Source organism: Aspergillus tanneri (assembly GCF_003426965.1).
Source record: "Aspergillus tanneri strain NIH1004 chromosome Unknown AapTan_4_pilon_pilon_pilon, whole genome shotgun sequence".
NCBI lineage: Eukaryota > Fungi > Ascomycota > Eurotiomycetes > Eurotiales > Aspergillaceae > Aspergillus > Aspergillus tanneri.
Genome location: NW_022984631.1, coordinates 482,453 through 500,512, shown reverse-complemented (window position 1 = coordinate 500,512; position 18,060 = coordinate 482,453). Strand labels below are relative to the sequence as shown.

At 46.9% G+C, this 18,060-nt stretch overlaps 5 protein-coding genes across 5 annotated transcripts; 3 read left to right on the top strand and 2 right to left on the bottom strand.

Moving 5' to 3' along the window:
• Positions 1-610: 610 nt before the first annotated feature.
• On the bottom strand, positions 611-4,455 carry PTC1_2 (Protein phosphatase 2C 1; the record flags this gene model as incomplete). Its single annotated transcript, XM_033570066.1, has 3 exons — positions 611-900; positions 3,640-4,077; positions 4,131-4,455. 3 exons carry the CDS (start codon positions 4,453-4,455, stop codon positions 611-613), a joined length of 1,053 nt encoding a protein of 350 aa, XP_033426098.1.
• Positions 4,456-7,998: 3,543 nt separating this feature from the next.
• Positions 7,999-8,325, top strand: ATNIH1004_005411 (uncharacterized protein; the record flags this gene model as incomplete). The annotated part of the gene is made up of 1 exon (XM_033570065.1): positions 7,999-8,325. One exon carries the CDS (start codon positions 7,999-8,001, stop codon positions 8,323-8,325), a length of 327 nt encoding a protein of 108 aa, XP_033426097.1.
• A 106-nt stretch (positions 8,326-8,431) lies between these two features.
• Positions 8,432-9,163, top strand: ATNIH1004_005410 (uncharacterized protein; the record flags this gene model as incomplete). The annotated part of the gene is made up of 1 exon (XM_033570064.1): positions 8,432-9,163. One exon carries the CDS (start codon positions 8,432-8,434, stop codon positions 9,161-9,163), a length of 732 nt encoding a protein of 243 aa, XP_033426096.1.
• A 2,271-nt stretch (positions 9,164-11,434) lies between these two features.
• On the top strand, positions 11,435-11,779 carry ATNIH1004_005409 (uncharacterized protein; the record flags this gene model as incomplete). Its single annotated transcript, XM_033570063.1, has 1 exon — positions 11,435-11,779. The coding sequence occupies one exon, from the start codon at positions 11,435-11,437 to the stop codon at positions 11,777-11,779; it is 345 nt and encodes a 114-aa protein (XP_033426095.1).
• Positions 11,780-13,585: 1,806 nt separating this feature from the next.
• Positions 13,586-16,339, bottom strand: ATNIH1004_005408 (uncharacterized protein; the record flags this gene model as incomplete). Its single annotated transcript, XM_033570062.1, has 5 exons — positions 13,586-13,694; positions 13,725-13,951; positions 14,830-15,495; positions 15,718-16,074; positions 16,124-16,339. The coding sequence occupies 5 exons, from the start codon at positions 16,337-16,339 to the stop codon at positions 13,586-13,588; spliced, it is 1,575 nt and encodes a 524-aa protein (XP_033426094.1).
• Between the last annotated feature and the right edge of the window lie 1,721 nt (positions 16,340-18,060).

The following is an 18,060-nucleotide window of genomic DNA, read 5'->3' as shown; positions in this document are numbered from 1 at the left end:
TTAATGATAGGTTAATTGGACCACGACATATACATCATGCGCTACGACTTGCCTGAGCTGTATATTCGCTTTATCTTGTAATCGCCTTCGGGGAGGACAGGAAGAATAGATATAGGTTTTTGAGCTGCGCTGATAAACTGGGCTTGCCAAACCTTCACTACTTGATTTTATGTTTGGCAATACAACGTATAATGTTGTTTACCCACTGGAATGGCAACCATGATCTACGAATTCTTTTATACCCAGTGTCATATTTTGCTTTTGTCGATTTCGATCATGTATCATATAGCTCTTGTAGTGCCATAGTTCCATAGCTATTTTGAATCTAGGCCGCGCGCTAATCATTGGGCTTGTTTCTTCTCCTTTTCTTTGTTCCTCTTCATCTTTCTCAAATCCCTTTAGCCTGCTTATGCTGAGTTTTCTTAGCTCCATTTTTCTTGCTGGAGTTGGTTCCCTAGGACCATCAGCTCTGTATATCCACTAAACGAAGGGGTTGTAAGGTCTTTTTCTTTATTGCATCCATCTGAATCGGCCTATGAAATCTCATGCCTGCTTTTGTTATAAGACACGGAAAGATGACCGAGGTGTGGGTATCGATTCTCCGGCTGAGTTATTGAATGACCCTTGAGAGACATTCAGGGCCGGGTCCATCTTCCCCAGTAGTGGGCTTCTTCCGGGACCGCAGGCTGGTGCTGATAGAAGGGGTTTCCTGCGTGCCGTTCAGGGTAAGGGAGTTTTTCGCGTTGATAAAGAAACTCGCCGCTTTAGTGAGAGTACTTCTCCTGCGCTTCTTCTCGCCAGTCGGACCCTGATCTTCGTTAAGCCGACGGCTGAAGAATCCAGCTCCAGACGGAGAGAATTTCTTCTCACGACTCGGGCTAATGTCTTCGGAGGAGACGGCTAGGGTGCTAATGTCAATGCCGGTTTCCGGAAGTGAGTTCTATCTATCCTTGGGTAGGCTCGAGAGCCACTGAACATTCTGTTCAGCAACCCATCCTGCGAAGAGAAGCTGCGTCATTTATTTCCTGCCAGCTTGATTGTGTTCCTTCAACGGGATTGTCAAACAAGACGGGATCGGAGATGGCGGGCAGAAGGCGCCGATGTCAACGCACGGGGTTGGAAGTACAGAGGCAACACTCTATTCTGCCTCTTCTCAAGGCCACAAAGAGGTCGTGCAGCTGCCGCTAGAGAAAGGCGCCGATATCAACGAGCGGGATAGGGAGTACGACGCAACGCTCTCCCTGCTGCCTCCTCACAAGGCAACAAGGAGGTCGTCCAGCCACCACTAGAGAAAGGCGCCGGTGTCAACACACAGGGCGGGCTATTCGGCAACGCTCTCCATGCTACCTCTTTAAAAGGCGGGTTCCGGAGTCAATAGCAGGGTCCTGACATAGTATTCTGTGATGAATACAGAAATCAGCCTATCATTACATCACTTATATTTTCTAAATTCTGTTCAAAGGAGGGCCTGGGAGGCGTGGTATATTTATAACTTTAATATATATGTCGCATAGTTGGAAGGGACTTATAATGTTGGACACCTCTAATATTACTAATTAGCCGGCTTATTTGATGCTGCAGGTAATGACGGATGAATGTCAAGATTAAGGGGAGGAAGAGGAGCAACCACCGTCTTCATTCGGACGCAGCTGTAATGAATTACCGGAAATTCAGAGGATACTTAACTATGGGGCGTTGTCCTTCCGCCGCTGGCACGTCTACAAAGGGGCACGTCTACAAAGGGATGCTGGAACTCCGGTGATACCTGGCCTGAACGGCATAGGGCGTACCGCTGATGCATGAGTTGCAGCATTAATCGTTGCCGAACATGCCGTATGTCATGGGGGATGTCACGGGTACATTGTGGGCAACAATTGAGATCCCTTCCGCATGGCAGCTGGTGTCATAGGCATCTTTTCTGGAGGGTAGAGCTGGTTCACCAGCATAGATGAGTGAGGGTAATAGGGTTGCTGGGCGAGGAGATACCGGCCATTCGCTATGGAAGTATTAATCGGAGTCTGGCACAAATGCTCGGATGTTGCATCTTCCGGTTGTCAAGTCTCCGTGCCCGGGGATGCGAGCGATGTTGATGTTTGGTCAGGGTGGTTTTGCGACAAAAGCTACGTGACCGTGTTAGCAACGCCAGGTCTCCATGCGTACATTCCAATCTCACCTTAGTTTGCATGCAGGTTCCTGGCAGACGTATAGCCGCTTCCCAGTGTGAACTCTTCGATGGCTGGCTAGACTCGACGCCTGGAGAGATTTATCAGCAATTGCAGGGATCGAACACAATGACGGAGTCACAAATGTCAGAGAATGCCTTTCGACAACCTTCGTGTTCACAGATGTGAGGCTTTTCCCCAGTGTGGGTTCGGATGTGGACAGTCAATGCGCTGCTTTGAATAAAGCTCTTGCTACAGTCCTTGACTGGGCAGTGATGTGGTCTTTCATTAATGTGTATTCGATAGTGTCTGCAGAGGTCCGATTTGCGGTTGAAAGTCTGTTCGGATATTATTAGACAGACTACTTTCAAATGAATGTAGAGCAAAGTACCTTGCCACAGTACTCCCATGGATAGTTATGATCGCGTCTATTACGCGGTTCCATGTGGTGCCTAGTAATTCTGATAGCAACGCTAGCTGAAAATTAAGGATGTCGATTATTCCTGGGACAATTTTTGGATTTGGAGAATTGATTCGAACCTCTTTGGCTCCGCAAGCAACAAGCCTTGCTAGTTCGAGGGAAAGTGTACAGATGAAGTGACTTCACACTATACAGATATAAATAATACGTGCATTGAGTGAAAATTATCAGGGACAGATGACTACAAACCAGGTAAACGTATATTTACCTGGTGCACGAAGTACATATGCGAAGGCATATGTTTTGCTCGTTGACATCCCTGAATTCCAATGGCTTGATTTGTCCAGTGGGGCACGATAAGAACGGGTGAACCGTACGTGGTAATGCTGTGCAACAGCAAAATTTCCTTCATTAATATTTGGAAGCATAAAGGGTTGATGCCGGGCAGAATTTTCGGCAAGTCTTCTACACGGCGCTGTGTATGGTCTGGCCTGTGAGATCTATCTTAGCCATTGCATTTTCGCAGACCTTGACATTTCGGGATAGCATGTTTATCTTGCCAGACATAGTAATTTTAGAAATATGACAACGGAAAAATCAAATAAAATTGGCCAATAAGCGTACAAGCTCGAAGATAAGAAATAAATTAAACAGACTCCTAGATTAATACTTAACACAAGCCTCTTCTGTACCCCATCCTGCCTATCTTGTCGTTTGGCGCACCGCCTCAATTAACTCCAGTGGCCTGTTTACGTGTTGGCTTCACACCATTCTCTGCTGCGTCATTGGTCAAGCGCCAGCATGCCGCCTTTTTCCAGTTGACGATTTTTCTGGAGCCTGTTCGAATGCCTAGAAGGCCTGTTAAGTATTATCCTATAAAAAACATGTCGGGGAGACCGAGCAAGTGTATATAGCTTGGGAAACGTACAGGATTTAAGGAAAGAGTCTGGCAGATCGTATTTTTGAATGACCCAGCCTTGCATTTTGTGGTATTTTGCTCGAACCAGGCATATATGTCCCTAAGTTTTAGTTTGCAGTCTGGTGCGGCCAGCATACATTGCCGAAGAAGCTCTGCATATGTACCGTGAACACGATTCTTGTCTTCGGGTTCTATTTTTCCAGGGCCCTTTCTCCATAGAGCACCGGAGCCGGAAGGCCTGCCTCTCCGCCGTTTTTCAATTCCGCCTGTGGGCTTTTTAGGCCGTAAGGTGGATGCCGGAGAAAGCTTCGTGTGTTGGACTGCGGCAACTGCGTCGATACTATAAGAACAAGATTTTTCAGTGTTAGTTCCACCAGCATCCTTGCACTGTCGGGAGCCCGAAAACCAGCCTGGCTGCGGCTGACGGTTCCCCGTTCCTAACATCCAGGCGTCTAGGATTTTTTCTATCACTCGATATTCTGTTCCACCAAATGCATTCCGGTTGTTGCATACAGACAACTTCAGATCCTGAAATGGAAGCTGAAGCAGGGCGGACTTCAGGGCTGTGATATAATCTGCTTACAACTCAGCCAAGTTGCAGTCCACTCGCAGCCTGGCAATAACTTACCATTGCTTGATAACTCAGCCTGCCCGTTAATCTTTTCCAACAGAGTATTGTCCAGTGTTATTTTATCTGAAAACTTGGTAGCAATATGTTGTGTAAGCTTGTGCCAAGTGTTTTCTGGAAGAAGAGAAACCAATAATTGACGATAAAACTGCAAGTGATGTGTATCTCCGAGTAGCGGACCCAATGGTTGGAAAGGCTGCGGTGCTCCTGGGCTATGTGCTTTAGAGGCTTGTGCCTCGCTCTTATTACTTTGAGACAACCACAATGACCACATCTCTTTATCACGAGCTTTCACTATCTGAGCGGCTCGTTGTGCAGGGGTCATGAGGAGGGTTAGTTAACAGCAATCCTAGTTGGTATGGTTTACTTACAAATATGCCATAGTCGCAATTTTCTCTGCAACAAATACACCATTGCTCTCCAATACACCATTGCTCTCCAATAATCCATTCATAGTTGACTTGTGCGCCAGGAAAGACGGCTGAACTCAATCTCTTGCAACAATTATGGCACACAAAATATGGGATAGAGTTTATCTGTTCACTAAGCATATTTTGAGAGAAATTTGAAGTTTCAGGCTCCTCGATACTAGAAGGTCCGCTGATATAAGGCTGGTATCCTGTTGCACCTAAAGTCTATTTAGCCCTATATGTGCAAGAGAATTAAAAATTTACTTACCTATCAACTCATCATCCAGCATATTCAGACAATCCATTCTCGGTGTAGAATGAATTATTTCCCTTGTTATCCAACCGGACTGTGTGGACATGAAAGATAATTGTTCATCATCCGAGTTTGTTGAAGCTTGGCAGCTATGGCAATTGTGGCCCTTGGCGTCCTTTCAGTGAAATCTGGTAAAGATTGTTTGATTTTTTGTGCAAGGAATCAACTTGCCGAAAACTTTTGGGGTAGGGAGAAAGGAAAGATATATTTTCCATGGGGTGATGGCCTTGTCCCTTTATATACCAATGCGGTGGCCCACTTCTTTGGCTACTTACAAGGGTCAGCGGAAATAGAACATTACCCTAGTGGGTAGCAACTGGCCTATGGCAAGCCATCTATTGCAGTTGTATGTGATGCATTTAAAATTACATTTTTGCTTACAACTACTAGTGATATTTTTGTTGTGACGGATTACCAGCCCAGATATTATATCCCAGTAGTCTGATATCCCTTTAATTATAAATGTACAAGCTACTGTTTTGCTCCAAAATAAATACAGAAGTGATACTATTAATACAGCAGTTACTTTAACATCAACTAAAGTCACCTCAGTTGTTTGTAGCTGGCTTTAGTCCTGATGTAACTCGGCTATTAAACGGCTCTTAGCAAATTGTCCAACGCATACTGGAGTGATAGGTACTTACACTTGCAGGAAGCCATTAACTCCTTTCCTAAGAGCCTGACGTGCTGTCGCGCAATCTAGTAAACTGTCTAAGCAGTGCTTCTGGAGTTCCTTGTCGAAGAGCTCCAAGCTATATGATTCAAATCCATTGGCCCAGTTCTTGACTATCGCTCTTGCAAGAGGATTGGGACATGTTGGGTCGAGAGGTATGTTGTAGACATGGTCAACCACATTAATAAAGCCATGGCGTCTAAACTCTCTGGAATATAAGAGAGGTAGGTCTAAAAGCGCCCGCTTCTCTGATAGGCATTATGCATGTTGTGGTAGAAATGATGGAGGCCCGTTTTCTCGCCGGATTCTTGCAACCAAATCATGGTATCCCAAATCTCAACCACTCCTCCAGGCACACAGCACCTACAATGAGAGTTAGACATATAAAAGTGATAGACATTGTAAGGACTACCGGTAGGCTCCATCCATAAGGCATGTTAAGAGTTGGCAGTCACCACCCAGCGCGCCAATGTGGATGATATCTATATTATAAAAGGGAGTGTGCCAGTCCTGCTTAGTAAGGTCATCAATTAAGAACTGGCAGTTGACTGGAACCCTGTTTCAGATTAATTACTCTGGCCAAATAATTTAATACAATCCATACCACTCCTCTTGCATATGAACCAGATCAATCCCATAAACCTAAATAGTCACTCTCATTTCTTGGAAAGGAATCACTTGGGCTTACAAGCGAATGCGGGTTCCTATCAGCTAAAGGGTTAAAAATTAGCAACTTCATATTGAGAAGACGTCATGGGAAATAAGTACCGAATTCAATAGCCCAGTGGCCAACACCAGTTCTAAGATCAAGCACAGCTCGAGGTGGACTAGCAGGAGTCGGAGACAGCCTGCTTTGAAAAAAAAGCTTGCAAAATAGGAGAAATTGCTCAGCTGTTCATTTGGTTAATAAGCCTTAAGAAATTAAAGTGCACTGACCTTGCCGTTCTTTATCTATCTTAATATAACCAGGTTAACAACATCCTGGAAAGTGAAGGAATACATACCTCGTCAGCGGGCCAGGGATATTGGTCTTTGCTCGTTGCCGGATAATGCCGTCCGTATTTGTAGATTGTTTCGTATATTGAGCTGACCAGTTCTATCCTGGATCTGCAAAAATCAGAATGGGACCAAACACAGAGCCATGATAGCGAACATATACCCATCATAAAATCCCTCGTCAGATTCACTGGCTTCAACTGGCTCGGTATCCATTCTTCTAGCAATGACAATTTGGGTGATTTTTATGGATTTAAAGGGTGAACATAGCTAATGACATGAGGTAAACTTGGTATGGGCTTCTCCGCCCCTTTATAGGCTCCCCGCCTGGTACTTATTACCTAACCCACTCCTTACCTTTAATAAAGACTAATACCTCCGAACGAAGCTAATTACGATTTTTTTTTTTTTTTTTCTTCTCTTTTTTAAAGCAAGAGCTAAAAAAGATAGAGAGTTTCATTTTTTTTTAAAAAAATAGCATGGTAACTGACACTAAAATAATCCAGTCTTCCTATCTTCGTACTAAAAAAAGTACAGCCAGTCTAGGATGGATTCACCTGCTACAGTAAAGGTTAGCAGCAAGTCGCAAAATAAGTAGGGGAAACTACCTGCAGGCATCTTGCTCACGCATTTGGTGTTCATGCTCCAGCTCTTTAATCCGCTTCTTCATTTCACGAGCATCTTGCACGATTTTTGTGAGGTTTTCGGACATCATTAGAGAGGTCAGCAACAGTCACTTTGTTAATTCTTCACTAAATATAGCTCACATACCATTACCCCGTATCCGCATTCTCTCTTACAAAGGGCGCAGAGACGCTTCTCTGGCACGGACGCGTACTTTTCGCCTCCATTTAAATAAACTCTTAATATGAATTTATGGCAATCCCCACACAAGATACCCTCCTCGGTGGGCTGATAGGAATTGGAGTCCATGTTGACAAATTTCTGCCCTTAAGGAGTTCAGCTCGTAGGGCCACAAGTACTGGGAATAATAGATTAAAGGTAGGCATATTCTTACAGCGAGGAAGGTAGGGATAAATACGAAAACCTAATGTAGTAGGTCGTATTTTTTAATCTCTTGTGGATGCTCGAGCAAATGCTTGGTTACCTACATAATACGTGTTCTAGACGTGGCAGACAGCCTACACAAAAGGGAAGAGCACGATGCAGGCCAGTCAGTCTCACGAATCAAATTATTACTTCAATATGATCAGTAACTACTGTTAGGAGCGCTCGGAAGCGCGATAGCTAGATCCTTAGCTAAGATGCTTAGTCAGGTGCGAAGTGTTTATATTCGCACCCGCGGGCCTGAACTCTTGAAGGCCAGCGATTAGTTCTGCAATATACGTGGTCCTATCTTCTCTCCCATATAGACACTCCCTTTCGCACCGTAGCGCCCCATTCAGCTCGTTACCAACCCCCACGCATAACAGTTCTAATCGCTCACCCCAACGGTAACCCGCTGAAAGGAGCACTATGGCACCTCGACGCGTGCAGCGTGCTGGCTCCCAAGCCACCCGAAACACCGAGAATTCTGTCAACCCCGTCTCAGAGAATACCGCATCTATCCAAGCACAACCTGATGCTTCGATGAATCCGGGCCCAGCTGAAGAAACAGTTGAGGAAACAGCTGTGTTGCAAGGCGATAGCCCTCGAAAAGGGGCTACTGGGTCCACAACAACAAACGATTCTTCATCGGATAATGAATTTGCCGAACTCCGGGACCAGATACGCCAACAAAAGCAGGAACTCAAGAGATTACGCATGGAAAATAAAAAGGAGGACATTGCAAGAGCTTATTGATCATGAGAAACGCATCCAAGAAAACCGAAGTGCAACAATTTCGCGGCCAGAATCCAATATAAGCACACCCGACCATGGAATACCACAAGAAACCGCACCCCAGCCTATGCAAGAGCCCACGCACGCATTAAAACCGCCAGCACCCCCAGCACATGTCTCGGAATACATGGGAAAGAACATGCAGGAATACCAGACATTTATCGCACGCATGGAGACCCATTTCGAACGAAATCGCTACTACTTTACTAATGATACGACGAAAGTGGTGGAAGGTACGGCACATCTATGCGCAACATTTATCCGCCTATGGAGGCAACACGAGGAGGAAGTCGCCGATAAACCTACCTGGGAGGACTTTCGCAAGTTTCTACTACGCCAATTAAACGACCCTGTTAACCTGCGAAGAGATGCGAGCCAACGCTACCATGACGCCAGACAACAGGATCACCAAAACGTACGGGAATTCGCAGCTTACCTTAACCAATGGGAAGTTCAGCTCCCAGAAGCATACACAGAAAATCAACGAAAGGATCACCTCCGGACAAGAGTCAAGCAAGACCTGCGACACGAAGCGCTTAAATACCCCAACGAACCAGAGACATATGAAGGCTATATCGCCCACCTCCAAACAATTGAAGATTCTATACCGGGTCGACGCAAGGAAATATCGCAAGCGAAAAATAGGAGAAGCCAACACAGCTTAGCTATGCGGCACCGGACGACGACCCCAGGCAACACGGAAAGACAACAACCTTCCAGTCAACGGGGCCCAGACAAGCCATGGAGAGGCAACAATCGCGCCTTTAGAGGAAACTCTAATAGGTCCCAAAGGTCATAAGCGACAGCAGTCGCATAACCCTGATATTGAATGCTATGTCTGCGGAGAAAAGGGACATATTGCGCCTCAATGTCCCAAACGTGCGAGAAGGGACGACAACCAGGCAAAAACTAGGTGGCCCAGTGATGCGAGCAGCTGCGGCTCTGGGCCTAGAGGAGGAAAATCCAAAAAGATGATGCCATTGAGACTATGGTTGAGCTGCAAACACAAGAGCGCACCATTCCAACTTGTGCGTTAATCGACTCAGGGTGTCAAGCCCTTCTTATCAGCCGAAGGTTCGCAGATGCGCACCTCCCGGAGCCTGCAATAGGCCCGCGGAGGATAATGGCCCTAGATGGTCACCGCATCCGTTGCTACGGACGCTACAGGCTGAGGGCAACCACCCAAGATTGCCACGGTGTTCGTAGGAACGATTGAAAGAACATTCGATGTGGTTGATATGGACCATTATGATGCGATTCTAGGATACCCTTGGTTGAGAGAGGCGAACCCAAACGTCGACTGGGAACTAGGAACATGGGAATACCGGAAAATACCTCCGGAGAAAGAAGTCGAGATAATCAACGAAGCAGAGGTAAATCGCACTTTAAGAGAGGGAAAACAAGTCTACGCAGCGTACGTATCCACAACCGAGAATAACCAGGTCGAAATCCGTGTGGGTTCTGCGACAGTCGGCGAAGGAGTGCGAATACCCGCAATCTACAAGGAGTTCGAAGATGTCTTTTCGGAGGAAAATGCAGGGATTCTACCTGCGCATGCAGACCACGACCATACAATTGATATACAACCGGGAAAGGAACCCCCATACCGACCAATTTACCCCTTGTCCGAAAGTGAGCTCGCAGTACTGCGCAGATATATTGAGGCAGCGCTAGAAAAGGGATGGATTCGTCCCTCGAAGAGCCCAGCTGGCGCACCTATTATCTTTGTACCGAAGTCCGACGGAACACTGCGACTCTGTGTGGATTACCGCGGTTTGAACGAGATTACTGTCAAAAATCGTTACCCCTTACCACTTGTTAGCGAGACTATGGATCGCTTGGCCGGTGCTAAGATATATACCAAACTTGACCTGAGAGACGCGTATCACCGCATTCGAATTAAAAAGGGGATGAATGGAAAACTGCATTTCGCACAAGATATGGTCACTTTGAATACACTGTCATGCCATTCGGGCTAGCCAACGCCCCAGCTACGTTCCAGTCCTATATTAATCGCGCATTAAGCAACCTACTGGACCATTGCTGTGTTGTTTATCTGGATGACATTCTTATATACTCGCAGAGTGAGGAGGAACATGCTGAGCATGTTACCGCAGTTTTGGAGAGACTGCGACAATTCGGGCTATACGCCAAGCTGAGCAAATGCTCATTTCATGTGAAAAGTGTGGAATACCTGGGATTTATCATCACGCCTTCGGGCATTCAGATGGAGGAAAGCCGTGTGGCTACCATCCAGGCTTGGCCGGAGCCAACAACCGTGCGAGAGATTATGATATTCCTGGGATTTGCAAATTTTTTACAGGCGTTTTATTGAGGGTTATTCCCGCATTGCATTGCCGCTGACCCAGCTCACCCGAGGGGAGCAAGGGGGAGGAGTAAAAGGCAATGGTTCTTGAACCAGCGCCTTGAGCTGCCTGAGGACGCAAGAGTTGCGTTTAATAAACTAAAAGTGCGTTTTCGAGCGCACCATTGCTATCTCATTATGACCCTAGGAATAGGACCAGGGTAGAGACAGATGCGTCTGGTTTCGCCATAAGTGCGATAATCTCCCAATTACAGGATGATAACGAGTGGCATCCTGTGGCATTTTCTCACGAAAGATGACCGATTCTGAACGCAGGTATGATACGCATGACCAAGAGTTGTTAGCGATCATTGAAGCATTCAAAGTTTGGCGACATTACCTCGAAGGGAGCGGGGAGCCAATAGTGGTGAAGTCTGACCATGCCAACCTAAGCGGTTTCATGCGGCCCACATTGAAGCGGCTTAATGGACGTCAGGCGAGATGGGTCGAGTTGCTGAGCGCGTTCGATTTTCATATTGAGCACCGACCTGGGGTAAAGAACCCTGCAGATGCGCCAAGTAGAAGGCCAGATTATCTGCCGAGCGCAGATGAAGTAAGTGATGCGTCACTGCTTCCCACATTGCGATCAAAGTTGAAATTGGCCATGGGCAAGAGTCATTGGGATGACGCACCCAATGAGTTAAAACCGCATGGGCGGGAATAATGGCGCTGGACACCGAAGGCGGGTCCAAACAATTAAATAAAATGAGCTCTGATGCGCATATCTCCATGGGGAGTATGCATGCCCACGTGGATAAGAACGCACCCGTGGATGAGGACTGTGCTGCCGGCGTTACCAGAATTCTAGACACCTGGGTGCCACGGATCTATGTCCGCAAGGTCATTGGATCCGAATCAGCTTACTCCAGCATTGAGGAGTCCATGGTGGACTATTTGTGCAAATTGCACCAAGAGAATCGCGAAGTACGCGATATTAAGCGAAAAGTTGATCGCAAGCTGGGGACTATGGCAGTCCGGCCTGGGGAATTGGCGAAAATGGCCTACTCAGGTACCAAGGTCGCGTTTATGTGCCCAGAATTCCTGCGGTAACACATGAAATTATGAAAGCAAATCATGATGATCCTCAGGGAGGACATTTTAGAGGAAAACGCACCTTGGAAGCCGTCGAACGCAAATACTATTGGCATGGTATGCGTGGCGATGTGCTGAATTATGTGAAAACCTGCGATATTTGTCAAAGAATTCAAGTGCATAGACACGCACCTTATGGCAAGCTGGAGCCTTTGCCGGTGCCAGAGCAGCCTGGGGAAGTGCTGACTCTTGATTTTATTACTGGACTACCGCCCAGTTCACCAAGTATATCTGTTAGCCCAGGGGCACAGAGAGTTATGATGCGATATTAGTGGTTGTGGATACCCTAACAAAGTTCGCACTCTACACTCCTTGTAATAAGGATATCTCGGCGCCAGAACTCGCACATTTGGTTTATCAAAGGTGGTACCCATGTTTGGTAATCCAAAGCGATGGGTGTCGGACAGGGGCTCGCTGTTTACCAGTAGCTACTGGTCGACACTGTGCTATTGCCTAGGATCAAAGCGGAAACTGTCTACTGCGTTTCATCCGCAGACAGATGGTCAGACAGAACGCCAAAACCAAACATTGGAGTATTACCTGCGAGCCTATGCGAGTTTCTTGCAAGATGATTGGGTTGACTGGCTGCCAATGGCACAAGTTACATATAATGCTGCGATTCATTCATCCACAAAGACAAGCCCACATGAAGCATTGATGGGCTTCGTCCCTAGCCTGAGAATTAATGTCGATCCTGATCCCACTGGCCATGCGCCAGCAGCGTTGGAGCGCGCAACACAGCTCAAGGAAAAGCGATCCTTGGTCAAGGATGCGCTTGAAAAGGCGCAAAAGCCATGGCAAGGCAATATAATAAGCGTCGGATCGACAGACAATTCAAGATTGGTGATCAAGTCATGCTACGGGCGAAGAATGTCTCTACAGTGCGACCTAATGCGAAATTAGACCACCGCCAGCTAGGCCCATTTTCCATTATTGATGCATGGGGAAACCAATCGTACAAGCTTCAACTACCACCAAAATATCGCCGTCTGCACCCCGTTTTCCACGTGTCTTTGTTGGAGCCATACCATGAACGACCGGGTCAATGGAGCCGACCCCCGCCAATACCAATCAACGGCGAAGAGGAGTGGGAAATCGATCAAATTCTGGAGGAAAAACGCGACAAAAGTGGTAACATAAGCTATTTGGTGCGATGGAAGGGCTATCCACCTGATGACGATACCTGGGAACCAAGATCGCACGTCGAAGACACTGAAGCCCTGGACATCTGGCTTACTAATACAGCACCCGTTACCCGACGACGTACGCGCTACATGGCTAAGGGAAAATAGCATTCTATTCGACTAAAACAAGATGGCGCAACGGCCCAATAACACCGACCTCCCACCCGAAGAGACAACTCAACCCTTGAAGGGAGAAAGGACCGCATCAACAAAACGACCCAGGCGACTGGGAGTCGCAGGAACGGGAGCCATGGGCGAATGCGATGGAGTGCGTTCAGGGACAGGCACAGATGTACTGCTATCCACGCGTTGTATTCGAGGTTTTCGAACCGCACGTCTATACTCCCCTTACCAGCCCAGCCGCCCTCTCCTGCGCAGCAGGGCGACTAGACTGGGGAAGTCCAACAAACGTGCGATGTGCAGTAACCATAGAAACAGCCAAAGGACCAGCGGCAACCTCCGGAGCGACACAAGGGTGTCGCTGGCCAGTACAATAAACACAGTTTAAACGACCTGGCAAGAAAACACACGCTGACGCAGCATCTCGCTCCAAACGAACAAGGCAACGGTGGCACCAGGACTACCCCCCCTGGGCCAAAGGCAAACCATTCGTATCAACATGGACCGGCGCAGGGGTAGTCTGCACCTGGACGACCGAAGCCGCCGATGGAGACAAAGGGGCGATGAAACTTTCGCACAAATTAGCAACATTACCTTACATAAACGCACCGGACTTACCAGACACGTCCGGAGAGGGCGATTCGACTCCGTCCGGCTCCGCCGAAGCAGGAGAGGATGGAAATCCCTCCCATTCCGGCGAAACCGAGGGGGCGCAGGTGTGAAAACACATCTCTTCAGAGGATGAACGAGGACGAACCCACGGAGAAGGCGACGGCGTCGTGGGCGGATTCTCCCGATGGAGGCGACGAAGCTTTGCGGCGACCATCTGCGAAAACACCCATATTAGTAAGCTCAAAACATGCGAGAAAGCGCTGGAGGAGCCGTTACCCTTATTAGCTGAGGCAGAAGAGTGCGCACGTACCGCAAGAAGTTGGGTGGTTTGAGAAGAGAAGAGGAGAAGAAAAGAGAAGAGAGAGAGAGGAAGCAAAAAGCTCAGCGTTCAACAACAGAACTAAGCTCAAACGGGCGAAAAACTGCAGTGAATGAAGCAGAACTGTTGCCATGGAGCGACTACCTGCGAAAACACACCTACACTCACCCAAGCTCCAAGACATCGTACCAAACATCGATCAACCGCACAAACCATTATGGGAAGGACTCAAGGGATTGGAATCTATGACACACTACCCATCATAACGCATATATTCATACTACAGTCTTTAAGGCTTCGAGGGCGAAGCCTCTTGGAGGGGAAGATAGTGTTAGGAGCGCTCGGAAGCGCGATAGCTAGATCCTTAGCTAAGATGCTTAGTCAGGTGCGAAGTGTTTATATTCGCACCCGCGGGCCTGAACTCTTGAAGGCCAGCGATTAGTTCTGCAATATACGTGGTCCTATCTTCTCTCCCATATAGACACTCCCTTTCGCACCGTAGCGCCCCATTCAGCTCGTTACCAACCCCCACGCATAACAACTACCAAGGGGTAAAAGTTATATTGACAAGTGGATATACCGGTAGACCCAAACACAGCCAATAATGGGATTTCTGGGCTTGTGGCGGCGCTCCCCAGTATTCAAGTACAGCGAATAGGATCCGAGGCTGGAGTTGTGCGCGAACCCTCTAACTCCAAAGCCTGAAAACTAATCTTGACGGATCCTACAAATTATCAGGATAAGCGAAAGAGATAGTGGATCAGTACACTGACCGATGTGATAGTTGTACCATGCTTGGTATCCATAACGCCCAACAAGCAGAGGGACAGGCGTGCAGCCAATCTTAGAATCATCGAACTACCTTTTAATAACTGTATAGCTTTGGCTTCTTCGTCCCGTGGCAAGTGCTGGAGTTTCGGGAATACCGGGAGCAGACACAAGGAGATTCCCGGAACTCCAACACCCTCCTCAATACGGAGAAGGATCTGACCAGACCGTAATGCCTCTCTAACAAACGTAGAGGCCTCTAGCCCTTGACTGCGGAGAAATTTGCTGACTATCCCGTAGGTCTTTGGGATGATCATACCCCTATCTGACGGTCTGTTGCTGGGCCATTGCTCCCTTTCCAATGCCAAAGACCTTGAACCCAGTAGTCGATAAAAACTCCTATCCCGAGGGTCTTCTCCACTCATGAACAGAGCAGCTAATCGGATGTCTTGGTCTGGTTTGGGATCGATCCTCAAGACTAACTGGGTGTGGTCCTTTTCAAAATATTTTGAGACGTTATTCAATTGGCGCAGCATGCAATCAAAGATATCCTTTGCCTGGATAATACGCTGGGGCTTCCTTCCCGCCATGGCAGATAGAATGTCCAGCAGCCTGCAAGCTGAAAGAGTCCATTGGAGATCACGGAATCTCGGGGTGAGGGAAGGGACACGCTTTACCAATTTGGGTTAGTTTGCATACACCCTCTACATCCACTTTTCAACCACCAGTGGATGTAAATGGATAGATCGAGGTTACCAATACAGGCTTATCTTACACAAAGAAAGAATACGTGCTCAAGCCATGAGATCCAGTTATAACTAGTCAAACTTTCATAAACGGAAATACATAAGGCAATTGGATGTAGGCCCCATTGGGTGGGAAGAAAATCCCACCCAAATCATCTTCATACCACCGTTCGGCGACGGTTGAACAAAGGTCGCCCCTTCAACTGGAAGGACCCAGTATTGCTCGACCACAATCCGGTGAATATCTCGCTCAGGCTGGCGGTAAAATTGCTCGAGACTCTGATAATGAGAGCCAGTACAAATCGCAAACAACCCGTTATCCCAGTCGGCATTTCCTGTTAGCGGAATAAAGGAAATCGCATCACGGGTGTGAATGGGGTGTGCTGTCATGAAGTCAAGTGGCGACTTCTGGTCAGACTCGGGAACCGCGACGCACTCCACCATACTGGGCCCCTGCATTATAAGCTCCTCGACTTTTTCCCGAATCGGGTTTCGAGGTGACGCCTGACCTTTTAACTTTAGCTAGATCCCGAGAATTCTGGGTGGAGCGTACCTCTAGGTCCGACGTCAGAAACTCCGCACCCGGCAACTTACAGTAATGGAAGGATGGCGCGGTTATTTTTTTCGAACTTTTCACAGTCTTGTTCCATTTCCATAACTCCCGCTGGGTTACTAAGGGGAACCGGGTATAACCATCCCGCTCCATTTCCTCGTGTGCGGATTTACGGACAAAATCCTTGATAATATTGATTTCGGCAGTGTTCTCCATCTAGTTAACTAACCCACAAGCAATATGACTAAGAGAGGGAAGAAAGTAAATCCGATCTTGAACGTACACACAGTTCCACGACAAAATCAGCACCTTTATGTACACCGTCAACGTACCAGGTTACCTGATAGATCAAAACCAATTACTCTATAAATACTGCTAAATTTTTTCCAATTCAGGGAGCTATATACACCAGGTCACCGCCTAGCCGGGGTGTTATGGGCTGGGCAGTTCTTATGTTTGCAAGGTTAAGAGAATGCTTGTCTCTTCTTTTCACTCCCAGTGCATAGATATTTGAAACATGGAAGCGTGCCATTGGCTTTACAACCGCACCCGTATTCGTAGGTATATTTATAACACATTCTAAACGAGGAGACAAGTTAAACAAGTATCTTACCAGCATATGGGTATACTCACCTTTGGATTTCAAAGATATTAATTTAGGCATTAAGAACCCCAAAGCTGAAAGACAAATATTAGAAGGAATGAAGGCTGGGGCTTTGCGTAAGTAAAGGAAAAGTAGAATATTATAAATATTTATGCTATATTTATAAATACACAAAATTAATTTCAGTCTCATGGGTGTCAAGTAAATATCTACTGTGTTCAAGGTCCCATTCGGCCTCGCTTTTGTCGTCGTCCTAAGCACTGACTATGTAAGGGCATCTTCTGTGCCTGTTTCATGCATTAGTGTGCTTTCAAATGGATGCGGAAGCAAACTCGTACTCTTGTGCAGTATGGTCCAGTCTGGTAACAAGTAACAATATGTACTAATACAGTGTGATCAGTTATTCTTGGCAGAGCGCACAGCTTAGCGCAGAGGTCTGTGTGGAAGTCCCATCATCCACTATCATAGCTAGTGAGAATAACTCGAAAGGTATACCCTGTACGGTAATCCGTGGAGAGAAGAATCTGTAGTACCGTCAATAGTAAGAAGCCAGAACGCATCCTAATGGCGATCCAGATGAATTAAATTTTACCTGCCCGTATAATAATAAGGCAATCATTTATTGCATGGTACAAGAACAACAGTAGCCTGCCATCCCCACCCTTGTAGAAATCCACTAATGCATACTTTGGCAACGCTGTTGCCAAAGTATGCATTAGTGGATGCAAAAAAAAAAAAAAAAAAAGCTAGTCATGTGGGTCACAGCGAGCCGCTTGTTATCAAAATACGTCATCTTACAGAGGAGTTTCATCGAGAACAAGAAACCCGAAATAAAATAACAGGGTGTGTAAATACACAATGATCAAATTCCCAGAGCAGTTTGATGTGATTGGGGTCCCGCCTTTCAGATCGATGGCATTGGCTGCTCGCTCACCATGAAAAAAGCTCCTACTGGAGATACCAGCTTTGGTCATCAGCTGCAAGCATACCAAGATACCATAATCCAAGTACAGCGGTTAACTTCGGCTCAGATGTTGTCCCATGCACCGTTAATGGAATTGAAGCTGAAAGTTCTAAATTTCCGTTTCGATCAAGCCGCCGGATAGCTACAAACTCGCGATCTGTGAGAATAAAGCTGAAGCGTGTATGGTGCTGTTTCATGTAGAAATTGACCTGAGATAGTGCCTGTTTGAATTCTGTTCAAGTCCTTGGGTTGTCACTAGTTTTCATTTCGAGTGACCACTTGTATGATGGTTTGATGTCTCCAGGAACGCGATTTGGTCTGATATCTGCAGAGAGACTCGGGTCAAAATAGGCGATATCGGGTATGTAG